At 43.7% G+C, this 24,153-nt stretch overlaps 3 protein-coding genes across 4 annotated transcripts; all 3 read right to left on the bottom strand.

Annotated features, from left to right (window-relative positions):
• Window positions 1–220: 220 nt before the first annotated feature.
• LOC149306068 (neural cell adhesion molecule 2-like) lies at window positions 221–6,932 on the bottom strand. The gene is made up of 6 exons (XM_089540622.1): window positions 6,569–6,932; window positions 4,204–4,536; window positions 2,463–2,774; window positions 1,845–2,006; window positions 1,294–1,349; window positions 221–810 (listed from the first exon to the last, which is right to left on the bottom strand). The coding sequence occupies exons 1-6, from the start codon at window positions 6,630–6,632 to the stop codon at window positions 688–690; spliced, it is 1,050 nt and encodes a 349-aa protein (XP_089396748.1). The 5' UTR covers window positions 6,633–6,932; the 3' UTR covers window positions 221–687.
• A 1,153-nt stretch (window positions 6,933–8,085) lies between these two features.
• Window positions 8,086–10,772, bottom strand: LOC149306067 (C-C motif chemokine 17-like). Of its 2 annotated transcripts, none has more exons than XM_089476878.1 (3): window positions 10,641–10,772; window positions 8,972–9,095; window positions 8,086–8,750 (listed from the first exon to the last, which is right to left on the bottom strand). In XM_089476878.1, the coding sequence occupies exons 1-3, from the start codon at window positions 10,705–10,707 to the stop codon at window positions 8,660–8,662; spliced, it is 282 nt and encodes a 93-aa protein (XP_089333004.1). In that variant the 5' UTR covers window positions 10,708–10,772; the 3' UTR covers window positions 8,086–8,659. The 2 variants fall into 2 exon arrangements, with proteins under 2 accessions (XP_089333004.1, XP_089333005.1); XM_089476879.1 differs by having other exon boundaries at window positions 8,972–9,092.
• A 2,250-nt stretch (window positions 10,773–13,022) lies between these two features.
• On the bottom strand, window positions 13,023–21,594 carry LOC149306066 (uncharacterized). Its single transcript, XM_089540399.1, has 3 exons — window positions 21,454–21,594; window positions 16,383–16,509; window positions 13,023–15,412 (listed from the first exon to the last, which is right to left on the bottom strand). The coding sequence occupies exons 1-3, from the start codon at window positions 21,533–21,535 to the stop codon at window positions 14,299–14,301; spliced, it is 1,323 nt and encodes a 440-aa protein (XP_089396525.1). The 5' UTR covers window positions 21,536–21,594; the 3' UTR covers window positions 13,023–14,298.
• Window positions 21,595–24,153: the final 2,559 nt, after the last annotated feature.

The raw sequence follows: 24,153 nt of genomic DNA, 5'->3' as shown, positions 1-24,153 counted from the left end.
GCTCATTTTCCCCACTTTTCTGTGAAACATAGGAGTTAGTGGCATGAGAACACCAAGTGGAATAATACTTTTGTTGCGTTCAAGTACTAGGGGGGAAATAGCTTAGAAGCACATTCCTATCTGTTAGCAGAGGTATGAACCAAGACAATGGCACACTGCATGTATTAATTTTCCAAACAGAGGCTGCATGGTCATCTGTCGGAGGTGCTTTGATTGTGAGTTCCTGCATGGCAGAATGGGGTTGCAATGAATGGATTGAATGGCCCTTCCAAGTCTATAATTCTACAATGACAAGGGTCAGTCATGGCTTCAGCAGGAGTAGCATCTTCAAAATGAGGCATCATTTTGGCACAGCCATCTCCGACACTGTACTGTTCAACGGTTTTTGGATACAACTGTCATCAGCCAGAGCTGGCCCAACCTATGGCCAAGAATAATGGGAGCTATAGTCCAAAACATCTGGAGATCACTAGGTTGAAGGAGGCAAATGGAGAGGCATGGGCTGCCCAGCAAAACGGAGAGAGTAGGCAGCGGTGGCAGAAGTTCCTCCATTCCTCGAAAGGAGATGGCAGGCCCATCCTGGATGGGAGGGGACATGCCACTGACTCATTGAGGAGCTTGTTTCGCTTGTTCGTCTCTTCAACCAGAACAGGTTGGCTTTGGCTTGGCCTCTCTGTTGTTGTTGCCTTACTGTTTTGACCTGCTTCTCACTTCTGCATAAATGACTTCAGTAGCTGGTTGCACTTCCCTTCTGTGGAAGTTGAGATCCACATAGGTTACATCACTCACTTGGTTGGTAGCAGGTGGATGCTGCAGGCAAGAAAAAGATAGCATTTATGCTCACTTTGGGGGCCTTTATGCTCAGTATTTGTCACTCTGGAGCATGTCCAGAGGAGGGTGGCCAAAATGGTGAAATGTCCATGCCTTATGAAGAGCAGCTTAGGAAGCTGGGGATGTTTAGCTCGGAGAAGAGAAGGTATAAACCCCTATGACACTGTGAATTGGCCTTAATCTTGTGACTTTTGGGCTTAATGTTTATGACTGAATGTGATCCCCAAACCTATCTCTTAAGCCAGACAGAGCTCTGGCTGAAGGGTGTAAGGTGCTGTGCTGGAAAATGATAACTGCAATGCTCTCTCATTCATGGGTCTCAATGAGAAAAATGTCCCAGTGCCCTCTGTGTAGTGCTTTGGACACCCTTCGGTTGGGATGCTGCCTATTTAAAGAGAGAGATTTTGGGAGGCAGCAGGAGCACCGACAACACGTTTATTGCGTTGCAGCCATCCACCTCACCTTTTTGACTTCTTCAGTTGGAACAGCCTCTGTATTCAATCTCACTCCTGGAGTGCCTACAGAAATGGAAGAAAGTAGAAACGAAAACATAGTTGTTATTTCATGAGACTTTGGGGGATTTAAATGGGGCCAACACCACTGTGGACCATGATGATCCGCCCCATTTAAGTTCCTTAGGCCTAGCCTGGCATTGGCATTCCTGACAATTCAAGGGAAGAACTACATGTTATATTAAATGTATAGTGTGCAGTTTAGGATAACATGCTTTTGAAAACTCTCCAGTAGTGGTTTGAATGGACTTCGACTCTGGAGACCAGGGTTTGAATTCCAACTTGGCCATGAAAGCCATTGGGTGGCCTTGGGCAAGTCATACTCTCTCAGCCTCATGGAAAGGCAATGACAAGCCTCTGAATAAATCTTGCCAAGAAAACCCCATAAAAGATTCACTTTAGGTTCGTCATAACTCGGAAATCTGCAGTGCAGATGCAGCTCCAGGCAGTGAAACATCTTGGATCCACCCGGCTCCTGTCTGCTGCGCAAGAGAGACTTACCTTTGGCTCTCTTCTTCTTGGTGTATATCCAAACTAAGATGCCTAATAGCAGCAAGAGGAGGAGGAGGAAGGTGCCTGCTCCGGCTCCAGCCCCGGCGCTAAGTCCGAATCCGGTACCAGCATTTTCCGTTGCAGTCTCCGGATCCAGCTGCTTGGTATGTTCTGCTTAACAAACAGAAGACAGTGAAAAGCAAACCCCAAAAATAGTTGGAAAAGAAACTCTGTTTCAGGTTTGGTTCACTTGGATGGATCTGGAGGGCATGTTCTGCCGCTCGGGGAACGCAGGGACTGCTAAAAACTTTTGGCAATGTTTGTGAAAACTATGGCAAAACCAAAACTAAAGGGATCTCAAGTCCACTTCTGGGTTTGAAAAATAAATCCATGCATTGAATGTAAATACATTAAATTAAAAACAGATAAATGGGTCCTAGAACAGATCAGGCCTGAGGTCTTGCAACACACACTCATATCATCTATGAGCGCACATCCTTGGGCAACACATGATGTGCCATCATTGCGCTCTGGGTTTTCCTGCTCAGTGAGATATATTTTATCAAACATTCCTGCTCAACTATATATATATATATATATATATATACATACACCACCACTACTTACCAGTAACAACCAGATAAGATCCATCTCCTGATCCTGATCGATTCCTTAAGCTGCTCCCCACTTCGCATTTGTAGACTCCAGAATTGCTCTTCTCAGCATTCAGGATCGTGAAGGAGGTAAATCCCTTTTCCAGATTCTCAGTGATTCTGTATGGGCCCATTTCGTTGCTCAACTCCGTCGTATTTTTCTTCCACCGAACATACATGGTGCTGAAGTTGCTGACGGTCCTGAAGTTACACTCGAGGGTGACATTTTCCCCTTCCAATTTATTGAGATGTTTGGGAGTCTGGTTCACCATCAAATCGGTAATCTCTACAGAGGAAAAAGAAATGTAGCACTCATTTGTAGTTGCATTAAAGCCTTTGCCACTGTTCTTCTGCCTCGCATACACTAGGGAGACCCACACTGCAGGATGAATGCATTTCGACAGTGCTTTAACAGTAATGGCTCCATCCTGCGGAATCCTGGGATTTGTACTTTTGTGAGGCACCAGCACTCTTTGAATGCAGAGAAGGAGAAAGAATGTGTAAAACTACGAATCCCAGGATTCCATAGGATGGAGTGAAAGCACTTAAACTGGTGTCAAATTGCATTATTTCTAGAGTGCAGAGGCACCCTAAATAGCAATTGTGGATATGGAACCATTAGTAGATTTAGCAATGCACTTGGGATGCATGCATTGCAGGGGATTCCCTGGTGCTTTCCTTGCAGATATGCTTCTCTCTTTTTCCCCACTTTTGGGGAAGAGCTACATCTTGCCAAGCTAAGGCAAAAATAGGCAGTTTGGGAGCAACAGAGTACAGTCAGACCTCTTTACTCACAGATTTGTTATCCATGGATTCATAGTGTTATGATTGTGTAGCATGAAAGGGCCCTGGGACTACAGAAATGTCATTTGGAAGCAAATATCATTGCTACCAGCAGCCTCTGAAGCAGCTCAATAATGAGCAAATATATATCTGCAATCCTTAGGAATTGAAGTTTTGGGAGGGAGGAGAAGTAGAAAAGTTATGTCGTTGGGGGAAAAGGATGAGCTTGCACTCCTCTTATCGCCTTCCTTCCCCTTGACCATGACTCAGTTCCCCTTGCAGCTTCTGTTCCGCACAAAACAATCCGGCCAGCCGGACATGTTTTTGTGTCCAACTTCACACAAACTGGCTCCTCATTCATTTTCGAAATGAACTGGGTCCCCACAGACTGTTCTTTGGAAAGGAAGACTTCCATTTGGGCACCTGGGAGACAGTGCCAGTGCAAAAAATAGATAATTCAATGGAAATGAAAAGGAATGGACTATTTTGATTTGTGCATATCAGAAAACCCCAGGTGTGTCCACACTGCAGAAACAGTGCAATTTGACACCACTTTAACTTCCATGGCTCAATGCTATGGAATATTGAGATTTGTAGTTTGTTGTGGAACCAGAGCCTCTCTGACAGAGAAGGCGAAATATCTCACATAAATACACATCCCAGATTTTTCCACAGCATGGATCCAGGGCAATAAAAGCGCTGTCAAACTGCATTCATTCTGCAATGTAGACATACCCCTTGTTTGTCTGTAACAGGAATATCCATGATGCTTAAACCAAACTGTAAAGGCATTGCTTCTTTCATCTAAAATATTTTCTTATTTTAAGGGGGGGAAAAGTCACCCAAACTCACAAAAGTTGACCTGTGCATATTATATGAAGGATAAATCAAGCTTCCCGTGGGAGCGTTGGGCACAAAAATTAATTACTCACCATTAACAATGACTTCTGTCTCATTACGGTAAAGGGTGTGGTTCTTTAAGTCACCAATACGACATTGGTATATTCCAGAATCATCTATATCAGCTCTGTCCAGAATGAGAAGACTAAATGGGGGGTCTTTCTTTGAAGTTATATTAACTCGAGGGTTTGAGACCTTTAATTCCACTTGATTACCATTTTTACAGTGAAACCACTTTAAAAACCAAATGCGAGTGATATTTCCATTGAATGTGCATGACATATTCAGGGTTGATCCTTCCAGGACATTCAGAGAGGCTGGGGTCTGGATCAATGAAGAGCCTGGAGGTGCCTTTGCTAGGGATCCTGAAAGAGCAAGACGAAACATACTAAGAACAAGAAAGGTGGAATAAATGGTCATCCTTGTAATATATGTATATATATATGAGAGAGAGAGAGAGAGAGAGAGAGAGAGAGAGGGAGGGAGGGAGGGAGGGAGAGGACATCTGTGTTTGAAACAGAAAAAGCGCAATCTGGGAAGTCTAAAGAAGTTGAGGGTTGTAAAAATAGCATGTCCTTCCTCACTGCTTGTGAACCCTATTGTAAAATTACTCCTAGTAGTGAACTGGTTCCTTTTGCTCTGAGAGCATTATTTTCAGCTGGTGCATGGCTTCTCTGCATATAGAAGCAGAACAGATCCTTTCATTTCCTCTCGACATCACTGCATCCCCAGGGAGTACTTTTTGGGTCACTTGTGCAATGGAGCCAGTCTTGTTCCAGCAAGTGGAGAGGAAGTAAGAAAGTATATCATCCACTTTGTATGTATCCTCTATACTGTACAAAGCCTTTAAGGGTTGGCCTAAGACATTTTGTGTCATGCATCAGATCATTTCGGTTCTGAAAAATCCAAGCTTTGGTAGTAAAACCAAGTAAACTTTATTCAGTAACCAAAGATGTCCGCAGGAGACGTATGTTGCCAAGACTGAGGCATGAGCGGTTACTCAATAGCACACAGCACTTCAAACTCTAGAAATTTTAGCCAAAAAATTGACCCCAAAAACCTAGGTTGACTTATCCATAGGTCAATGTAAATACTGTACTTTAACTCTTATTAAAAAGGGAACCATCCCCTGGTGAAAGGCAAGAGTGCAATCTGTCCTGAAAGCATTGAATTCCCTCTACTTCCCTCTTCCATCCTGCCTTTAGTGTGAACCAAAATGGTTATGCCTGCCATACTATTGTAGGTTCTTTGGCATTGTTTTCCTTTGCTACATCATTTAGATCCTTTGTTGCATGTCCCTAGGTTTTATCCTTGACTTATCGAAGGGTCATATCAAAATCCATAATTTTGGGCCTCAAACCTGCCCTAGACTTATACATGAGGTCAACTTACAGTCGAGTATATACGGTATACCCAAATTTCCCATAGAATTAAATAACTTTTGCATTACCAATATCCAAGGGTCTCCCTTCCTTCCAACCCTGTACCAGCCAGCCTTGAAGTTCCCAACACAATTTCTACTCCCTGCAAATCTGCTTGTTAAGTGCTTCAAGGAATGTTGTTGTTGTGTGCCTTCAAGTTGTTTCCAACTTATGGAGACCCTAAGGCAAACCTATCACAGGGTTTTCTTGGCAGGATTTGTCCTCTCATGGTCTCAGAGCAAAGGAAAGGAAAGCCAAACCTGCTCTGAACTAATCCAATGATAGGTTCACTTTAGGCTTGCCATAAATTGGAATGACACACAACAACCACAAATCACTGTCCTCTGATCTCCAGAGTCTTGTTCCAACACTCAAGCCCCAAAACCATGCTGATGCTTTCTTCCTTATTACCTTCCTCATTTTATAACCTCACTTTACTTGCTATCATTCGACATAGTGGACAGATTACTCCGATCACTGCTTCTCTCAGGCTATAAGGTGTGAGAGACAGGCAATATTCCACCCCACCCCACCCCAACGTACAAGAACTTGAACTACATTTAGGTCCATTGGATACAATTACAGCCGTCCTTCCATATCTATGGTTTCTTTAGCCACAGATTCAACCATCCACAGCTTGCAAATGTTCTCTCTCTCTCTCTCTCTTTTACAAAAAGCATATAAGGGGCACCATTATACTATGCCCTTGTATTTAATGGGACTTGAGCATCCAAGGATTTTGGTATCTATGATGAGGTCCTGGAATCAAACCCCAGCTGATGCCCAATATATTTCTTTCGTTCTTTCTTTTTATGGGTTTTTCAGACTATGTGGCCATGTTCTGGAAGAGTTTATTCCTGACTTTTTGCCGGTATCTGTGGCTTCGGCATCTCCTCTGAACAGCCCATATAGCCACAGAGCCCAAAAACCCCACAAAAATAATCCAGGGCATGATCTCTTGAGAAAGTCAACTCACCCATAAACTGGAAAGCCAAATGCAGCAACGGCAGAAGGATTCTTCCATGCCAGAAGAAGCTCATGCTCTCTTGCAGCCGGTATCTTTCAATCCGGTGGCTACTAATCCTCGGATTCCCTTGGTCCGCAATCCCTGGTTTTCTTGGCACAGATGACTGTTCGCTCTCAAAGAACTTGCATTTGTGAAGGTCAGGACTCGAAGCAACTTGGAGAGCTGATGTGGGGATTTCTTTTTCAAACCCCTTTTCTTCTGACTCACTCCTCCCATCCTCTGGCCTTACTTCCCTTTTTTACAAAAGACATTATTTTCATTTCTTTCCCTCCTTGTCTTTTAGTCTGATTTAGAAGCAGGAGGGTGCTTTTGCTGGATGCATTCACTTCCTTGTGGTTTTCCCTATAGCCAACTACATGACTCTTATAGATCTGATCTGGAAGGGTTGCTTCCTAAACTCTTCTCTCTTTCCCCAGCTGGTATCTATGGCCTTTTAAATGGTGCAGTCTGTTCAGTTTTTTGGCATCTGAAACGCCAAAACTGATCGGGAGAGTATGTTATAGGAAAAAGGTGAACTATACCGGGATATTTTTCAAGCATGTGCCCGCTATTTTGAATGTGGGCGAATGCATATTGCACACCGATAGCTGTTGTGGCTCCATCCTATGAGATCTTGGGATTTGTTATCCGGCGATGGACTTAGAATTCCTTGCCAGAGACCTCTATTTTAGAATATATGTGGAATCCCAAACTTCCCCCCTGAGCTGCATTTACACACTGCAGAATTAATGCAGTTTGAGACTGCTTTAACTACCATGGTTCAACACTATGGGATTTTGGGATTTGTAGTTTTGTGTGCCATTCAGCCTTCTCAGTCAGAGAGCGCTGGGGCCGCAACGAATCCCAGGATTTTGTAGGATGGAGCCATGACAGTTCAAGCAGTGTCAACTCTAGTTTGTTTGGTAGAAACTGAAGCCTTTGCAAACTCCTCTCTTCGGTCGTTATCACACGACGGACATTGGAAGTATAATCCAGTGGGGATTATTCTGTCTCATAAAAAATTTAGGGAGGTGGAATTTAATGTTGCCTCCTTGCTTCTAGACAGAAAGTAGCTGCAAGGGAGAATGGAAGGTGAACCCTGGCACCACAATTGAAAGGGAAGGAAGAAGCTAACTAAATACAAAGAGGAAGTCTTTGCAAGCTGCAGCACCATATCAGTCAAACTTTGCAAATGGTAGCAGTGCTCATTTCAGTGAGAATGAGATGGAAGATTTGCACACAGTCCTTTCTCTTTGACCAGGGCTGAACCTTGCAAAACTGGAGAATTCGCACCCTCCTCTCCTACTTGGAGATGACCCATGGAAATTGGAAAATTGGGACTGGGCCCTGAGATCTGGCAACCTTACCCAGCATCTCCAAGCCAACATGACCGCTTTGGGAGTTGCAAGCCAAAACAGGAACCTTTCTTTGGATGCTGGTCAAGGGATGACACCAGAGGCAGCAAATGGATGTCGTAGCTTTCTTTATCTATTTATTGTAGTTATTGTTTCGACTTATACTCTTCAAAACAAAATATATTAACTCAGCATGGATGCATCCTTAGACTACACATCCCAGAATCCCCCATCCCAGGGAATTCTGGGGATTGGAGTGCCAAGCAGGCATGGATAGACATGACAGCAATAAATACATGCAACCAGTTTGTCAGTTGATCTTGGCACTTTCCTATGCAGTCTTGCTGGTGTCAGTGTGCTTTACGAATGCAAGTTACATTTGGAAAGGCCGTAGGGTTGGAGTGCAGACATACATCATAGACTATGACATTAATTCTTTACTTTAAACTAAAAGCATAGAGCTAAAGGATTTCCAGGCAAGGGATACTAGGAACTGTATCTGCTACGAAGGAAGATACGGAATCATAAGAGCTGGAAGAGACTTAAGCAATCTGCCAACTACAATTGCTAGAGTACTTTGAGGAAGCGCAGGAAAACATAGCCATTAAATGGTCTTCAGTGCTCTTGAAATGTGGAGTTTGTCTTGCTTCTCGGCGTCTTCTTTTGTGGCTGAGAGAGAGTGACCTCTGTTTCTCCACAATTCTTCCTACTTCTTTTCATTCAAATTGGACAGTGCCCTTTGAACCCAAGGCACAGCTGGATCCACGCAGATCTGCTTGCCGTTATTCATAACAAACCTGAGGGAGAAAAGAAGAGAGGGCTTTGGTTTGAGATTTCTGCATCAGTCAGGGTGGGCAAGGTCTGAAGATGGAGACTTCGCCAAACTGTCACCAAATTGTCATGTCGCGAATAGAGAACAGCGTATCCGCTGTCTCCAACTTAGACCCCTGCAGACATGCCATAGCTGAATGTTAAAGGGGATTGAATCATTGGGAAAGGATGGATTTCAGATACTTACACAACAGCCTTCAGGTTGCATTCAGAGTCAGTTGAGTAGTAAGAGGCTATGTTCCTAATGCGAAGAGGTCCTTTTTCCCAAAAGGCAAAGCAACAATCCCTGGGAGAGCTGGGACCCGCTGCTTCTAGTTGTAGGAAGGCAAGGAATGGAAAGAGAGAGGAGGAAAAGATATATGATATTGTAACACAGCAATAGAGACTTATAGCTGGCATATACAGGCCTTTCTCTGTTGGGGCACCCCACTTAGGGTTGCCATAACTGTCAACCTCCAAACCAGGACAAGTGTAAAAAAATGTAGGACAAATGGAGGGCAAAATTCCCCCCCCCCAATGTAGGACTTGTTTTTTTTAATGGAGGACCGCCACCTTCTGCATCATCTGAGGATGATGGGAACTGTCCTTCAAAGCCCCTAACACTGACATGAGAGTCACCAATAAAATTATATATATAACTGTGTATATTATATGTGTGTGTATATATATATATGTGTGTGTGTGTGTGTATGTATAAAATATTATATGTCTTTCTCTCTCTCTCTCTCTCTCTCTCTCTATATATATATATATATATATATATATATGTAACGTGTATATTATATATATGTGAGTATATGTATTCCCATCATCCCCACAAGGCACAGCATGGGGGGGTTTGGAGGACACTTTCCATCATCCCCAGACCATGGAGAGGTTGGAGGAGGTCTCCCTGCAGCCTGTCTGCGCCCTTGGCCCCCTCAAGCCCCTTTCTGGAAATGCCCAGAATCCTTGATCCCTCCTCCAGGGCCATGGGACTGTGGGTTGGTTGAGGGTGATGGGAATTGTAGTTGCACTCTCTAAGGGCGCCACCCCTTTCCCTGTTGTCCTGGGGCGCCCTCTGGTGGCAGCAGAAAGGGTGGCTTTTCCCCTCGAGGCTCCCTCTTTCTCTCTCTCTCTCTCTCTCTCTGGTGCCCTCCTGTGGCTTCATTGCCAAAGAGCAGCCTGATAAGATCTTAGCAGGCTACTTTTATACACACACACACACACACACACACACACACACACACACACACACACACACACACACACACACACGTGTGAGTGAGAATATATACATATATATACACACATACACATATATATACATACATATATATATGCACACTTCTGATATATATATAGACACACATATACACAAACACACAGGATAAGATAGCATAGGATAAGATAGGATTCCCAATTGGTTGATGGAAACTGAAATGTCTAAAGCTGATCTGAAAGTGTATTTGAAATTGTTTTAACAGTTATTAAAAACTGTACTGTGCAATTATTATTTTATCAATTTTTGTATTGGTCAAATACAAAATAATTTTATACACATACACACACACACAAACACACACACACATATATATATACTGGTAAAAATTTCATTTGGGGGCAGAACTCATATTTGAAGGGGGAAATGCCCTCATTCCTTCCCTTAGCTATGCCTTTCTTGGACTGTTTTATCTGGCATCGTGTTCTGTTTCATGTTCAGCAAATGCAAGAGAATCTGCAACCTTGATCAGGAGATGCCACGATCAGATCCCAACATGTGTTAGGTTCTCTCTCAAGCAAAGACATACCAGCACTTTACATCTCACAAATACTGTAGCAATAAGATTAAAGGAAGGAAAAAGGATCCCACTGACCTGCTATATATTGATAAGAGAGAGCCAGGAGGAAAGCAACCAGAAGGACCTTCTTCAGATTTGCCATGGCTGGTCTCTTTTTGGAGCTGGGACCTTCTGTTCCTCTCTTTCTTCTAGGTTGAAGCTGGAAAGTGTGTCTCTCTGGACAAAATCCTGCATTAATATACCGTCCGGTGTCCTCTTCCTCCTCCCATCTGAAATTCCTGAGAACATCCCACAGATATCCCACCCACCGGTGGAATATTTCAGGGGAAACATGGCAAAATGTCACCAAATGTCACTTTCAGTGAAAGGAGAAGGTCCGACTTCCCCTTTCCAAGGCAAAGGGACAGCTGGCCCACGGCCACAGAGCCCACAGCATTATTCTGGTTTCGAGAAGTGAAAACCAGCGTCATTTTTCTCATTTGAAAGGTTGAGGATGAAGACTTTTGCACCTGCACAAATTTAGAAGAGGAGGTAAGATTTGGGTTAGCAAAGCTGGTTCTTCACTATTCAGACTGAAATAACGGAGGGAGCATGGCACTGAGGCCCCCAAAAGCAAAGAAAGATGCAAAGGCCCTTCATCCATAATGAGATATTTAAGAGCAAAGATGGGCATACTTCTGTATCCTCTAACACAGGGCTCATTCCCACTTGCATTTAAACCGGTTTGGGATTCACCTTCACTCCATGTCGGTGAATCGATCCCAAAAGGTCTGTCGTTCCCACTAGGAAAGCGGATCCTTTCATGGTCCCCTTGTAATCACTTCTTTTTTGGCACGATTATCATACCCACTAGTAGCTATGAGAAACCCTGTTAGTGAATCGCAAAGATGTGTAACAGGCCACTAGCAAGAATGCGTGCTGAGCATTGATGCGCACTGGGACTGATGTGATATGCATCAGTCCCATTGCGTATCGGTCCTTTTGCTGCTCAGTCCCTTTTTGGCTCTGCTATGTAGTTAAAGTCAAACGACTATCTTACCATTCAGTTGCCAACATTTGAAAATGAACCTCAGCAGCTTGGAGAACATAAAACTATGGGTCGATGTGTTAACCACCTTTAAATATCTGGTGGGATGTCATGTAGAAGATGGACAGAGCTTGTTTTCTGCTGCTCTGGAGACTAGGACACAAACCAGTGGATTCAAATCACAAGAAAAGAGATTGCACCTAAATATTCGGAAGAACAGCTTGACTGTAAGAGCTGCTTGATATTGAAGTAGATTGCATTGGAAGGTGGTTGAGTCTCCGTTGTTGTCGCTCTTTCAACAAAGGTCGCTACCTTTCGAAGATATGTTTGTAGGGAATGAAATAACTGCATGATGCGGAGTGTTGCTTTGGAGGTATGTTTTGTGCCCAGATATTGCAAAACACTATTTTTAATGGTGGGTTATGGGCTTGTGCTTTTTGCAAGCATGACGCATTTTTATGGACCTGTTTTCTGAGATGGTCCTCTTCTTGGGACAACGGGGGTTGGAAGACGTAGGAGGTTCAAAGGAAACAGAGGAAAATGTCAGGAAGCAAACAGAAATGGACGAGGAAGTGAAAATACAGAGAAAGCAATGTGGGAGGAACGGAGGGAGACGTGGTGAAGAGGGACATTCGCTTCGGTGGATTGAAAAAGAGGATTTCAACACTCAGTGCAGAACTTAGAAACGCTAACGTTCCCAGTATCTCCGTTTGCCATGTTAGCTAGAGGGATTCTGGGAATTATAGTCAAAAATATTTTCCATCCATCCACATTGAACGCTTATATTAATGTTTTTATGTGCATTTTTTCACTTGCTGTATGGCTTTGATTCCCGGCTCTGCCATAGAAACCCATTTGGCAACTTTGGGCGAGTCACACACTCTCAGCCCCAGAAAACCCCAGGGCCTTAGGGTCACCATAAGTCAGCAATGACTTGAAGACCCACAACAATAAACTCTAGGATGGTAATAGCTAGCAGAATTCCATCTAATAAATTCACTTTATTTTTGGCTTTGCGGATAAGAATCAAGGAAGGATGTCCATTTATTCCCAACTGGAAAATCTCCAGAGGTTATGCAATTGCAAAAAGGTTGCCAGATAGCTGACCATCCATGGCCACAACGCCAAAAAAAGGTAACCATCACATAAGAGTCTGTTTATCAAAGATGGTGATGTTTTCATTGGCAATCCCCGTGGAAATTCCCTCCTTCCTGATATGGATTTCTGCTCTCTCTCACAGCCGGTGGAAAAGATTTCAGCCTTCCTTATCACCTTAATGTCAACCCACTTCTTCCTCCAACTGCAATTGCTCAGAAAATGGGTAGAAAATGGTAGTGCAGTTCCTTTATAGGTTGACCAATCCCTTTCCCCAAATCCTGGTTTGCAATGGCAACAGAGGAGATGAGATTAAGATTTGATTTCTTTTTTAATATAAAATATAAAACAACACAGGACAAAAATGAGATTTAAAACACATCACAAATCAACCTGCAAGGATTCGACTACAAAAGTGCATCAAGTACATAAAAAAGGTGCATAGCTTTTGGTCTTCTTGTGCTAACTTTTGAAATAACACTGCCTGCTTTCTTCCTGGCCCTGTCATGGCAATGTATACGAAGAAAGATTTGCACATGCAAAATGTGCATCTATAGGATCTATCACCAACTGACCATTTTAAAGTCCTGATGTACAAGAATCCTGCTGGAATGACAAGCCATTGGCTGCAATTCAACATCCCCTCAGGCTTGCATAAATATCTACATACAGAGATAATTTTGTTCCAGCACTACACAATTTCCAGGCACAGTAGCAACATTGTGCAATCCATGTGCCATTGTGCACAATGCACAGCTGCAATGGTCAGTGCACCGAAACAATGTGTGATGTGTGATCACTGCATGCAATGAGTAAAGTGCAACCCTGATGTGCAATATGACTGCAGGCGTAACTCTGCTTCCACTACTGATAGCAAAGCACACCTGTTGCACTGCGGGGAATAATTCGCCCTGCATGCATAGTGCAACTTACACATTAATATGTCACTAACAGGATGCCAGGCATTGGATTTCACTCTGCCTAAGGGAGATGGTCCTACTGTCTGAGAAGTACCCACATAGGGCCAGCCCTAGGTATTACATTAATCCCTTCTGGCTGATCTCAGCATTGTCACTCCACAATGACAGGTGGACTGATCTGTCTGTACCAGAATTGATCCAGCTCTCCAAGATTCCCAACAATTGGGCCGGTCAAAACTGAACTGACCCAACTCTCGGTCCACCTCTCAGCAATGACATTTGGACTTACCAAGTTCTTAACCAATAACTGGATTGATCCAACTCTTGGACCTAGCCCTTGGCAAAAATATTTGGATCCATCCAGCTCTGAACAGAATAATCTGTTTCACTCTTACACACAACACAGACACATACTCCTGAGACAAAGTCCCCTTTCCTCTAGCGATGGCATGTTTTCCTATGAAAGCCTACCTCCCACTTTGAAGACCATGACCCCAGTCTATCACCCTGCAGGCTAAGGCATCTCATAACATTGAAATTATTTGTCCATCAGTTGATATGCATCCTGTTGTCCAACCATATAAGGCCCTGTTCTGGCAGAGTTAGATCATCTGTTGTATGTCCTCAGACTAAGCCTAGTTAGTCCCTTTGTTGGAAGCAGAAACTCTGGATGCAAAAAGACCCAAGCAAGTCAAAGAATCCTCATGGCATGTTCGTCAGTTTGAGAGTTGGGTGAATTGTACAACAGGCCTTCCACCATTTCCTCGGATAAAGTGGTTGCAGATAGACTGCTCTTCATCCACAGCCATCCAACAACAGCAGAGGCAACGAAGAGAAGGCCAGCACCCACCAAGGAGATTATGTGAGTCCGGTACCCAGCCAGGGCCCCCGGAAACAAGGCCAATGTCACCTCGGGGCTGTAGGTTGTTGCCTGGGCCCTGCTCTTCTCATTGACATTTTCCTGGTGAAACCCCGAAGTTGGTTGAGAAGCCGGCAGTTCAGAAACAAAGCTTGCTTCGGTTGATGAAGGGATTCCTGATGTCCCTCCAAAAGCAACAGATGAGTTCCTCATTCCATCACTCCTGTCTTCAACGTTGATGGACCTGGTGTTGTTTCCATCCATACTGGAGTGTGTGCTGGACTGGTCAGTTTGAAACCAGTTTGTGAATCCGGTAGTGGTTTGAAGCTTGTCGCCTGTGCCCAGAACTGAAGTCGGCACACTGGGAGAAGTGAGGAACATGGTTGATGTGGCAGAAGGCACCATGCCTTTCTCAACAGAGTCTGTAATATGGCTGCTTGAGCTGGATGGATGGATGGTCGGTTGTAGAGAAGACCTTGTATAATTTTGCACACCAGAGCTACCGTTAGCGGTCCTCTGAGTTCCTATGAATGTAGGAGAGGTTGCCAAACCATGAGTGGTTCCAGAGCCATGTGTCTGGTCTGTCTTTCCAGGCTTAAAAGTGGCTCCAACGCCAGACTTTTCTGGGGGTCTTTGAGATGTGGCCTCTGGCCCCACCGGTGTGGTATTCACAACAGAGCGGTCAGGAATTATTGTTCTCCTCTCGGGAAACTGTGTTAATGTTCTGTAGGCCACCGTTCCAATGGGATGAGCATGACCCAAAGTTGGAGCTAATGTGGTGACTGCATCTTTGGAGAACTTGTCAAACACGCCTGGCTTTTCTGCCACTGGAGCGCTGGTCTTTGAAGGCGGAAAGGCATTTCTTAAATCCAGTTGCTTCATAGCAGTTTGCACCCATTCCTCCTCAGGTCTGGCGCAGAAGCTCCGATTCATCTTAGTAAGCAATCTGGAGAGGAAAAAGAAAGGATCCCAGTAAGGAGGGATGCAGTGGACAGGACCCAACTAAGGCTACATCTGTACTGCAAAAATAATGCACTTGAAACCACTGGTCTGTGGAATCGGGGTCAGAAATGTTTCTGTCTCCAACTCTGGCTTCAAAATAAAAACTTATACTATTATATACTTTTATATAATAAATAAGTATTATTATTATTATTATTATTATTATTATTATTATTATTATTATATCTATATATACGAAACCCACAGCTGTGACCTTAGGCAAGTCACACTTTCTCAGCCTCAAGGGGACAGTAATGGCAAACTTCCCCTGAACAAATCTCACCAAGAAAACCCGACAAAATGTTTGCCTTATGGACACCGTAAGTCGGAAATGACTCCAAGGCACACATCACCACCGCCAAGCATATGCATCCATTTTATAATCTCTTTTAGTGATGGTTGAGGATGATGTGTAAATCTACAGCGCTATATAAATAAAGCATGATGATGTTGATGATGTTGGTTCAAGCATTTTACAGCAAATGTGGTTCATGTCTTTATAGATTGTAAGCCTGAGGGCAGGGAACCATCTCATTAAAAAGAATGTACGTACAGCGCTGTGTAAATTTACAATACTATATAAATAAAGCTTAATAATAATAATAATAATAATAATAATAATAATAATAATAATACGGAGGTGCTCTTTGAGATCTAGAGGTGCTGGGATCACAAGAGGCACCAGCATCAATGCATTTTGGGGTGCCTGAAAGCAATGAATTTAAAGGATCAGTTGAACATCGGTTGCCGCTCCCATATTGCAAGGGTTTGAAAAGGAAGAAAGACATTAAAATACAGAGGCTTCTCAAGATTGGAGGCAATATGCGGGCATATCTTCTGACTCAGGTGGGCAATAGAGAAGCATTGCACATCACAACCAGCACAACATGAAGGCGCAACAAAAAGGTACTTACATCACCGCCGTCTTCCCTTTGCATGTGATCTTCTCATAGCTTTGCAGTTTCTTTGCAGGAATTGGTTTTGATATGAAAGCGGTGGGAAGACATTCTTTGGGGCAGTTTTTCCCCACTTCAGGTTCTCCTATGGCAAAACAACAACCAGGTATTATTATTGGTTTCATGGACTCCCAGAGATTTGCTGTTCTTAACTGTGTGCCTTCAAGTCACCTCCAACTTAAAGCGACCCTAGATTTTTTCTTGCCAACATTTATTCAAAGGAGGTTTGCTGCTACCTTCCTCTGAAATATATAGCCAACAGCACTTGGGATTCTTTGGCAGTCTCCAGGCCATTTGCTGTTGTTGCTGTGTGCCTTCAAGTCATTCCCAACTTATAGCAACCCTAAGACCCTTGAGGCTAGGATTCAAATAACATTGAGCCATGGCAGTTAAGGTGCAGTATTTCCATATATATGCAGAATTTTACATGTATCCCCACTGAAATGTATATTTATTTATATATTTATATAAATAAAGATTTATATCCCGTCTTTCTCCGATAATGTGATTCAAGGCGGGTTACAATCATTTGCAGGTGATATATTTGCAGGTGATATATATATATATATATATATATATATATATATGAATGATTCAATTCTACAGTTTGAATCACATTTTCAATCAGAAAGAATCTGGAGGAGGATAATGTTTTGGGATGTTTTTTTAAAAGTCCCTTTATTCCCAATGATCCTGGTAATATAACTCTCCCGCTGCTGAATTGAAACATATTCAAACCAATGTGTTTCAGGTCCTGGCATCAGATTTAAACCCGGTCATGTGAAGATGATGCAGACTTTGCCATCCCAGGCTGCGATTTCGCAAGCCTGTTTCCTTCTGATGAGTAATCCCTTTGTTTTTACAGCAAATGTCTGCTGCCCATTAACCCACTCTGGTGCCAGTGCAGCTGTCAGAAGAAGGCAGAGGCTTCTCTGCCAGCCAGCAACCCTATGAAGGAGGGCTGTGATGCCCCACTGGGGTGGCAAAATGGGTATATATTGCCAACATGGTAATATAGAGTGCAGAAGCATAGCATTGGAAAAGACCCCAAGGGCCATTCAACCCAATGCCATTGTGCCATGCAGGAACTCACAACCAAAGCATGCCCAATGGATGGCCATCCAGCCTCTGTTTAAAGACCTCCAAAGAAGGAGGCTCCACCACTCTCTGAGGGAGTGTGTTCCACCCTGCCATTGTGTAATAACTGCACAGAATCCCTACTCCATTGTGTACATGCATGGGCTGACTTCGGGCAACCCACGCTCTCTCAGCCTCAGAGGATGGCCATGGCAACCCCCTCGAGAGAAAGTTGCCAAGAAAGCCCCAGGATAGGTTCAACTCAGGTTCTCCATAAGTTGGAAATGACTTGACGCACACAACAACAACTACAGCAAAGAGGTACACACACACACACACACACACACACACACACACACACACACCTCTTTTTACGTGGCTAGCTTTGTCCCAGCTGGGTTTATGAACCGGTACGTGTCCCAAGCTGGCTGACCCTGAAAGTCTTAAATCTGGGGAGATACTGTCCTTGCAACAGCCAGGGCCATTCAAGGTCCTCACCAGTCCTTAGCATTGTGCTTGCAAAAGAAGAGTGGTCATTGAAGCTGTTGTCACAAGGGGCTTCTGTTATGGATAAGGACAGAAAAAGATTACAGATGATAGAGGCTCTATGTTTGTCGTCTGGAAGGCAGGTGCGTTTTTATCAAAGTTTCATTCCGCAGCTGCCGGACCGACCACGTCCTCCGGTCCCAAGTTATCAGTTAATCTAGGTTTTGCAAAGAGTGACCAGAGAAGGACTTTCTTCTTGTTTGGTGGGAAATCTCACCTGACTTTGATGCTTGGGAATTTGCAAGGCAGGTCCCAGCAAAGCCATGCCCCACCTCAGTCCCAAAAGATAAGAAGATGGGCAAAGGGTCATCCCAAGCGGAGGACCTAAGAACTTTCTCCATTTTGGGTGATTCCAACACACAGAAGAGAAGCAGCTGGATCCAGAACCAAACAGCCGCTGGGCATATACATAGGGTCTCCATTCACACTTGTGGAATCTGGCTCAAAGGGATTCGCAGATCAGTTAATGCAACGATAGCTTTTGCCCCATAGCTCCTCAAGGCTCCACTCCAGGGTCAACCTGTGTGTGTTTGTGATATTCAGCCCAGACATAATGGCTTAGTTATTGTCATTTATCAAGGGACCAGAGTCACATCAACTGAGATATACAACATGTGAGAAGAGATTAGAAGGAGAGAGTCTTGGAGAAGTTAAAATGTTAGAGGACTATTTATTTATCTAAATACGGAATTGGTTGTTGTGGCTGTTGGGTGCCTTCAAGCAATTTCTGGCTGATGGTACCCCAAAAGACAAGCTTTCATGGGGTCTTCTTTGCAAGATTTGTTTGGAGGGGTTTTTCCGTTGTCTCCTCTGAGGTTGAGAGGAGAGAATCTAGGTCTTGGAGAAGTTAAAAATCTCAGCATGAGCATTCATGGACATAAACCCACTTCTTTGGGTGTAGTATTGCATGGTATTAAGGCCTCAGGTATAAAGCATGTTTATATACTTATGGGAGTGGGATGGTATGTGATAGGATGCAGATGCAGATGCAAATCCCAGTCCTTACCCTACTTTTTAAAAGGGCTAGGTGTGGTCTTTCAGATCTTTACAATCATCGGTTAGTGTTGATGTGTGAAAGCGATAAATCTGCTTAGCAAAAGTCGAGTTTCCCCTATGTTCAAAAGAAAAACTATCTCTCTGAGCAGATTTCTTTTGCAATATGGGAACTAGTAGGGAGGGTTCTTGCAACTTCCCCAGCAGCAAGGCGCCACTGGGTTTCCTGGATGAGAAAAGCAGCGGCCTTCCAGCATCTTGGACTCATCTTGGAGAAGAGAGGAGATAAACAGTAGAAAGGGAGGATGAAGGAAGGACAAAGGGGGATGGAGAGAAGGAGACAAGGATGAAGAAGGAGGAGGAGGAGGAGGAGGAGGAGAGAGCTGGATTCACCCTCCTTGTACTAAAATGCCAGTCCTTTCATTGGAAAGAGCCTCCCTTTCACAGTTGGGCTGCATCTGCACTGCAGAAATTGGCACCACTTTAACCGCCATGGATCAATGATATGGAATTCTGGGAACTGTGGTTTGTTGGGGCCCCAGAGCAGAGAAGTGAGTTTATATCCATGAAAACTCATGCAAAAATAAAACCCCTTTTAAAAGGGGCTGCCACATTTCCCCCCCCTCCCTTCCACTTCCTTTCTTCTTTTCATGCTGCAAGAGGCTAATACAGCTACTTCTTTGAAATCTCCTGGACCTTGGAACAGTCACACTCTCTCAGCCTCAGAGGATGGCAATGGCACACCTCCTCTGAACAAATCTTGCCAAAACAACCCCCATGATAGGTTTGCCTTAGGGTTGTCGTTGGTCAGAAATGACTCAAAGGTGCACGACGACAACAAAACCCTAAACCTCTAATCTTAACAGACAGAAGGGAGATATTTCTCAACTCCACCAAGTTTGTCCTTTGGATAAAGCTGAAGAAATCCAGCTCAGGGCTGGCGGTAGAAAAATGTGAATAGCTGTTGAAAACTGGTTTCAATTAACAGCTTGTATTTCTCCCTCCCTGGAATTAGGACATTACATTGCATTGCATTTTGAAAAGGTCCCACCAGCAGGAAGAAACTCGTCTCCAAAATTTCACAACATTTTTCACAGATCCACAATGCCATTTCTCAGTCTTAAACCTGGAGGGGAAGGAAACGTATTTCAAAAAATCTTCCTTTTACATTGGTGTCCACTGGGGTTTGGTTCCAGGACCCACCGTGGATACCAAAATCCATGGATGCTCAAGTCCCATTAGATACAATGGGGTCGTAAACTGGCGAACCTGATATAAAAAGGCAAAATCAAAGTTTGCATTTTGGGTTATTATTATTTTGTGCGTGAAATATTTTCAAATAGTGGATGGCTGAATCTGTGGATGCAGAATCTGTGGATATGGAGGACTGACTGTATTGCAATTTGCAGGAGATGCATTATTCAGTAGATCCCATCTCCCCCCAAAGGTAGAATAATCCAGAGTAATCTGTGGCCACGCTGGCTATCTGGGGATTTTGGTACTTGTAGTCTAAAGAATATCAGCCATCTAAGATATGTTCAACAATCTAAGATATGCAGATGGCACCATTTTAATAGCAGAAAACCTCACAGACCTGAAACAACAAGTAAGGAAGACCAAGGAAGAAAGTGCAAAGGAAGGTTTACTCCATCAGTTGGCAATGACTTGAAGGCACACAACAACAACAACAACAACAACAACACAGACCTAAAATAACCATTCAGGTGTGCAAACGTCAGCGAACTTATTAAAAAGAATACATCTGAAAAATCACTATGCAAACTATCCAAATGTGGAAAGGTCAGCGAACCTATTAAAAGGAGCCAAAGACACACAAAGCCTGAAGATGCCACAGATGCTGGTAAAGCATCAGGAATAAACTCTTCCAGAGCACAGCCACATAGACCGAAAAACCCACAAAAAACTATGGATGCCGGCTGTGAAAGCTTTCGACTTCATCCTGAAAAATCAGTTTGCAAAGGGACCTCGTAGCACCTTTGAGACTAACCGAAAACAAAAAGTTGGTAGTTATTGCTTTTGGTTAGTCTCAAAGGTGCTACAAGATCCCTTTACACACTGTTCAAAATGAATGCTTAAAAATACCCCAAATAAGAGAAATTTTGTGTGTCTGTTTTGTCCTTCCCATATTGGCAAGGACAAAAACTGACACACAAAACAGCTCCTTTCCAAGTCAAGGATGTAAAGTATAAAAACGAATGTGCAAAGCAGAAATTAAAAAACAAAGGGGGTCAAGCAAGAAGAGAGTGGCATCTCCTCCGAGAAGAGAGTGCCATGCCAATGCCAACAGGCATTGTCTTCTTGCCCCTAAATCCCATGCAATGTCTCTGCTTCCCAGTCGGCAAGCAGATGCCCAGTCTGGGCTAGCAATGTGGTGCCTTTGCCCATCTCTCACCTGCCACAGCTGGAATGGGCACTACCCAGGCAAATGTCAGGGCCAGGGCTGCCAGTCCCATCAGGGAGGCTTGCCCTGGCATAGTGGCCGCTTCTTGGGCCGAAGAGGCTTAAGCCATGCCTGATGTTGCTGCCACAGAAGAGAGAGAATGCTCTCTGCTCCTTTGCTCCATCTGACATCTCTGCCGAGATCTTCGCTGGATCCGCCTTTTTTGGCTGGAGAAACCGCCTGGGAAAATCCAACCCATTCTTTGAGGGATTTTATTGCATTTCTTATTGCAGGAGATCATTTCCTTGTCCTGGGCTCTGAACAAAGAGGGGTTTTGCTGGGCATAGAGTCACCATTAACCATTTGTTCATTATTGAATACCCATCTACACATTCTCAGTCACACTCTCTCAAGACTTTTTCACATGGAGGAATGTATCGCTGTCCCGAAAGAAGAAGGAAGCGAGGGCAATCTGAAAATGCGAGAAATTACGTAGTAGCTTATCGCACGCACAGACAAACGCAGCATCCATCCGAAAGAGAAAGCGGTGCGAATGTGAATAAACTCATGGCATGAGCACGTACCCATCGGCTTCATGATTTCGAATGAGCGTCTTTGCGCATGCGCAGTGAGGACAGGATCCCATGGCTGACAGTAATCCAATGGCCAAACTGGAGATGTGTTTCATACTAACAAAAATGCGAACTGACTGCAAATTCGCAATGGAAAAGGATTTATAAATTCAATATTTTTTCCAAATTCAGCTATTCCTGAGATGTCTCATGATTGCATTTGGACTGCGTTCCATTCACATGCAAATTTGTTTCCTAATCTTGGCTGCATTCACACTGCAGAATTAATCCGCTTTAACTACTATGGCTCCATGCTATGGAATTCTGGGAATTGTAGTTTGTCGTGGCACCAGAGCTTTCACCACAGATTGGTTTTCTTGGCTGGATTTGTTCAGAGAGGATTTGCCTTTGCCGTCCTCTGAGGCTGAGAAAGTGTGACTTGCCCAAAGTCACCCAGTGAGTTTCCGTGGCTGAGCCAGGATTCGAACCCTGGCCTCTAGAGTCCTAGTCCAATGCTCAAATCACTATGGAGTTGATCACACTGGGGCTAATTTTGGCATTAGAGGTTAAAGCTCATTTAAGGCATCCCACAAATAAAGTGAAAATGATTATCACACACAATTGCACAAATAAATTGATATCGGAAATGCATTGTTGCTGAAACCCCAAAAGTAAAAAGATGTGTGTTAATGCTTCTTTGTGACCACTTTAATGGCGGGTTTTGTGTGACGCCGTGTGAAATTTGTTTCACGGTTTTTCCGGGATATTCACAGGATCTACTCCCAGTCTCCTTTGTGGGATAAACTCCTATGCCATGCTGGCTCTTGTCTACCTCTAGACAAGATACTGCAGGTGCACTGTAGAAATAATGCAGTCTTAGACCACATTAAGTGCTGTAACTCCATCCTACACAATCCTGGGATTTGCAATTTTGCAAGGTCTTGAGCCTTCTCCGCCAAAGACTGCCAGTGCCAGACCAAACCACAAATCCCATTCTTATTTTTCTTTTGGTGACTTTCTCGAAGACCTTTGGCTCTTGGCTCAAGCGGCCTTAATTTAATCATCAACGAGTTTCCTGAATAACCAACTTAAGGATCTCAGAGACCGAAAGCAGGGCTTCCTCTTTGGCCTTTGGCTGCGACGTCTTTTTCCTCTCATCTGCGGCTGAATCTGAATCCAACGTTTGTTCTTGCACCAGAGCAATCTGAGAGAGAGGGCTAAACATCTCACAAAACTACAAATCCCAGAATTTTTCCATTTCCGTTTTTCTTTTTCTGGGTTTGCATGGCGCTGGCGTTAAGGTTAGGGTTTGCGGGGGTGAAAGTAAAGTAAAGTTTGTGCATGAAACCAAAGTTTGTGCCATCAGAAAGCAAAGCAAAGGTGGCACTCTCTCAGCCACATATGGATTTTGGAATTTGGGAAAAGGGAGATTCAACTTGTTTTTCACTTGTTTTAGGTGACTTGGTCTCCATATATATATATATATATGGCATGAGATTTGGGGGGAGTGGTAGTGAATAATAATAATAATAATAATAATGATACAAAAAGGATTGGAGGCTGGATGTAGTTCACATATTTCTCACCCCCGCTCTCAATGCAACAGCTATTTCCTTCTTACTCTCAATCCTTGAGGCCAAACCTTTGCCAGGAATTGTGACTCATCTGTGTGTTTTCATGAAAGAAATTCACATTATGCTTCCTGGAGGGAACCTTGAACTCGCTTCTTCACCTCCATTCCAAGGCTGAGCTCTGGAATTAACTGAGACCAAGCAATGCAGCTGAGCCAGACATAGAGCCCAGCAAAAAACGAAGCAGGGATTCGAACCCTGGTCCCCAGAGTCCCAGGTCAACACTCAAAGCACTGCAACACACTGGCTCTTGTTGGAATAATGCTTTCCTCGCAAATGGGAATTATAGAAGAACTTCTTGAACCCAGGGTGACCAAGCATCCTCTTTTCCCAGCACATGTTCTCCATTGCAACCTTCTGTCCAGGAAGAAGTCCAAAAAGTCCTCCATTTTGAGCATGACCATGGAGCACAAAATTACATTTATACGAGTGCTTTTAGCTTTTATATTGGAATGCCCTACCCTTTTCTGAAACATCTTATATTTTGCTTTGTCCAATTCACAGTTCTG

Source organism: Sceloporus occidentalis, unplaced genomic scaffold (assembly GCF_023333645.1).
Source record: "Sceloporus occidentalis isolate IW3139 unplaced genomic scaffold, rSceOcc1.0.p SCAF_10, whole genome shotgun sequence".
Classification (NCBI taxonomy): Eukaryota; Metazoa; Chordata; class Lepidosauria; order Squamata; family Phrynosomatidae; genus Sceloporus; species Sceloporus occidentalis.
The sequence above is the reverse complement of the archived record's forward strand: the minus strand, read 5'-3'. Positions and strand labels throughout refer to the sequence as shown.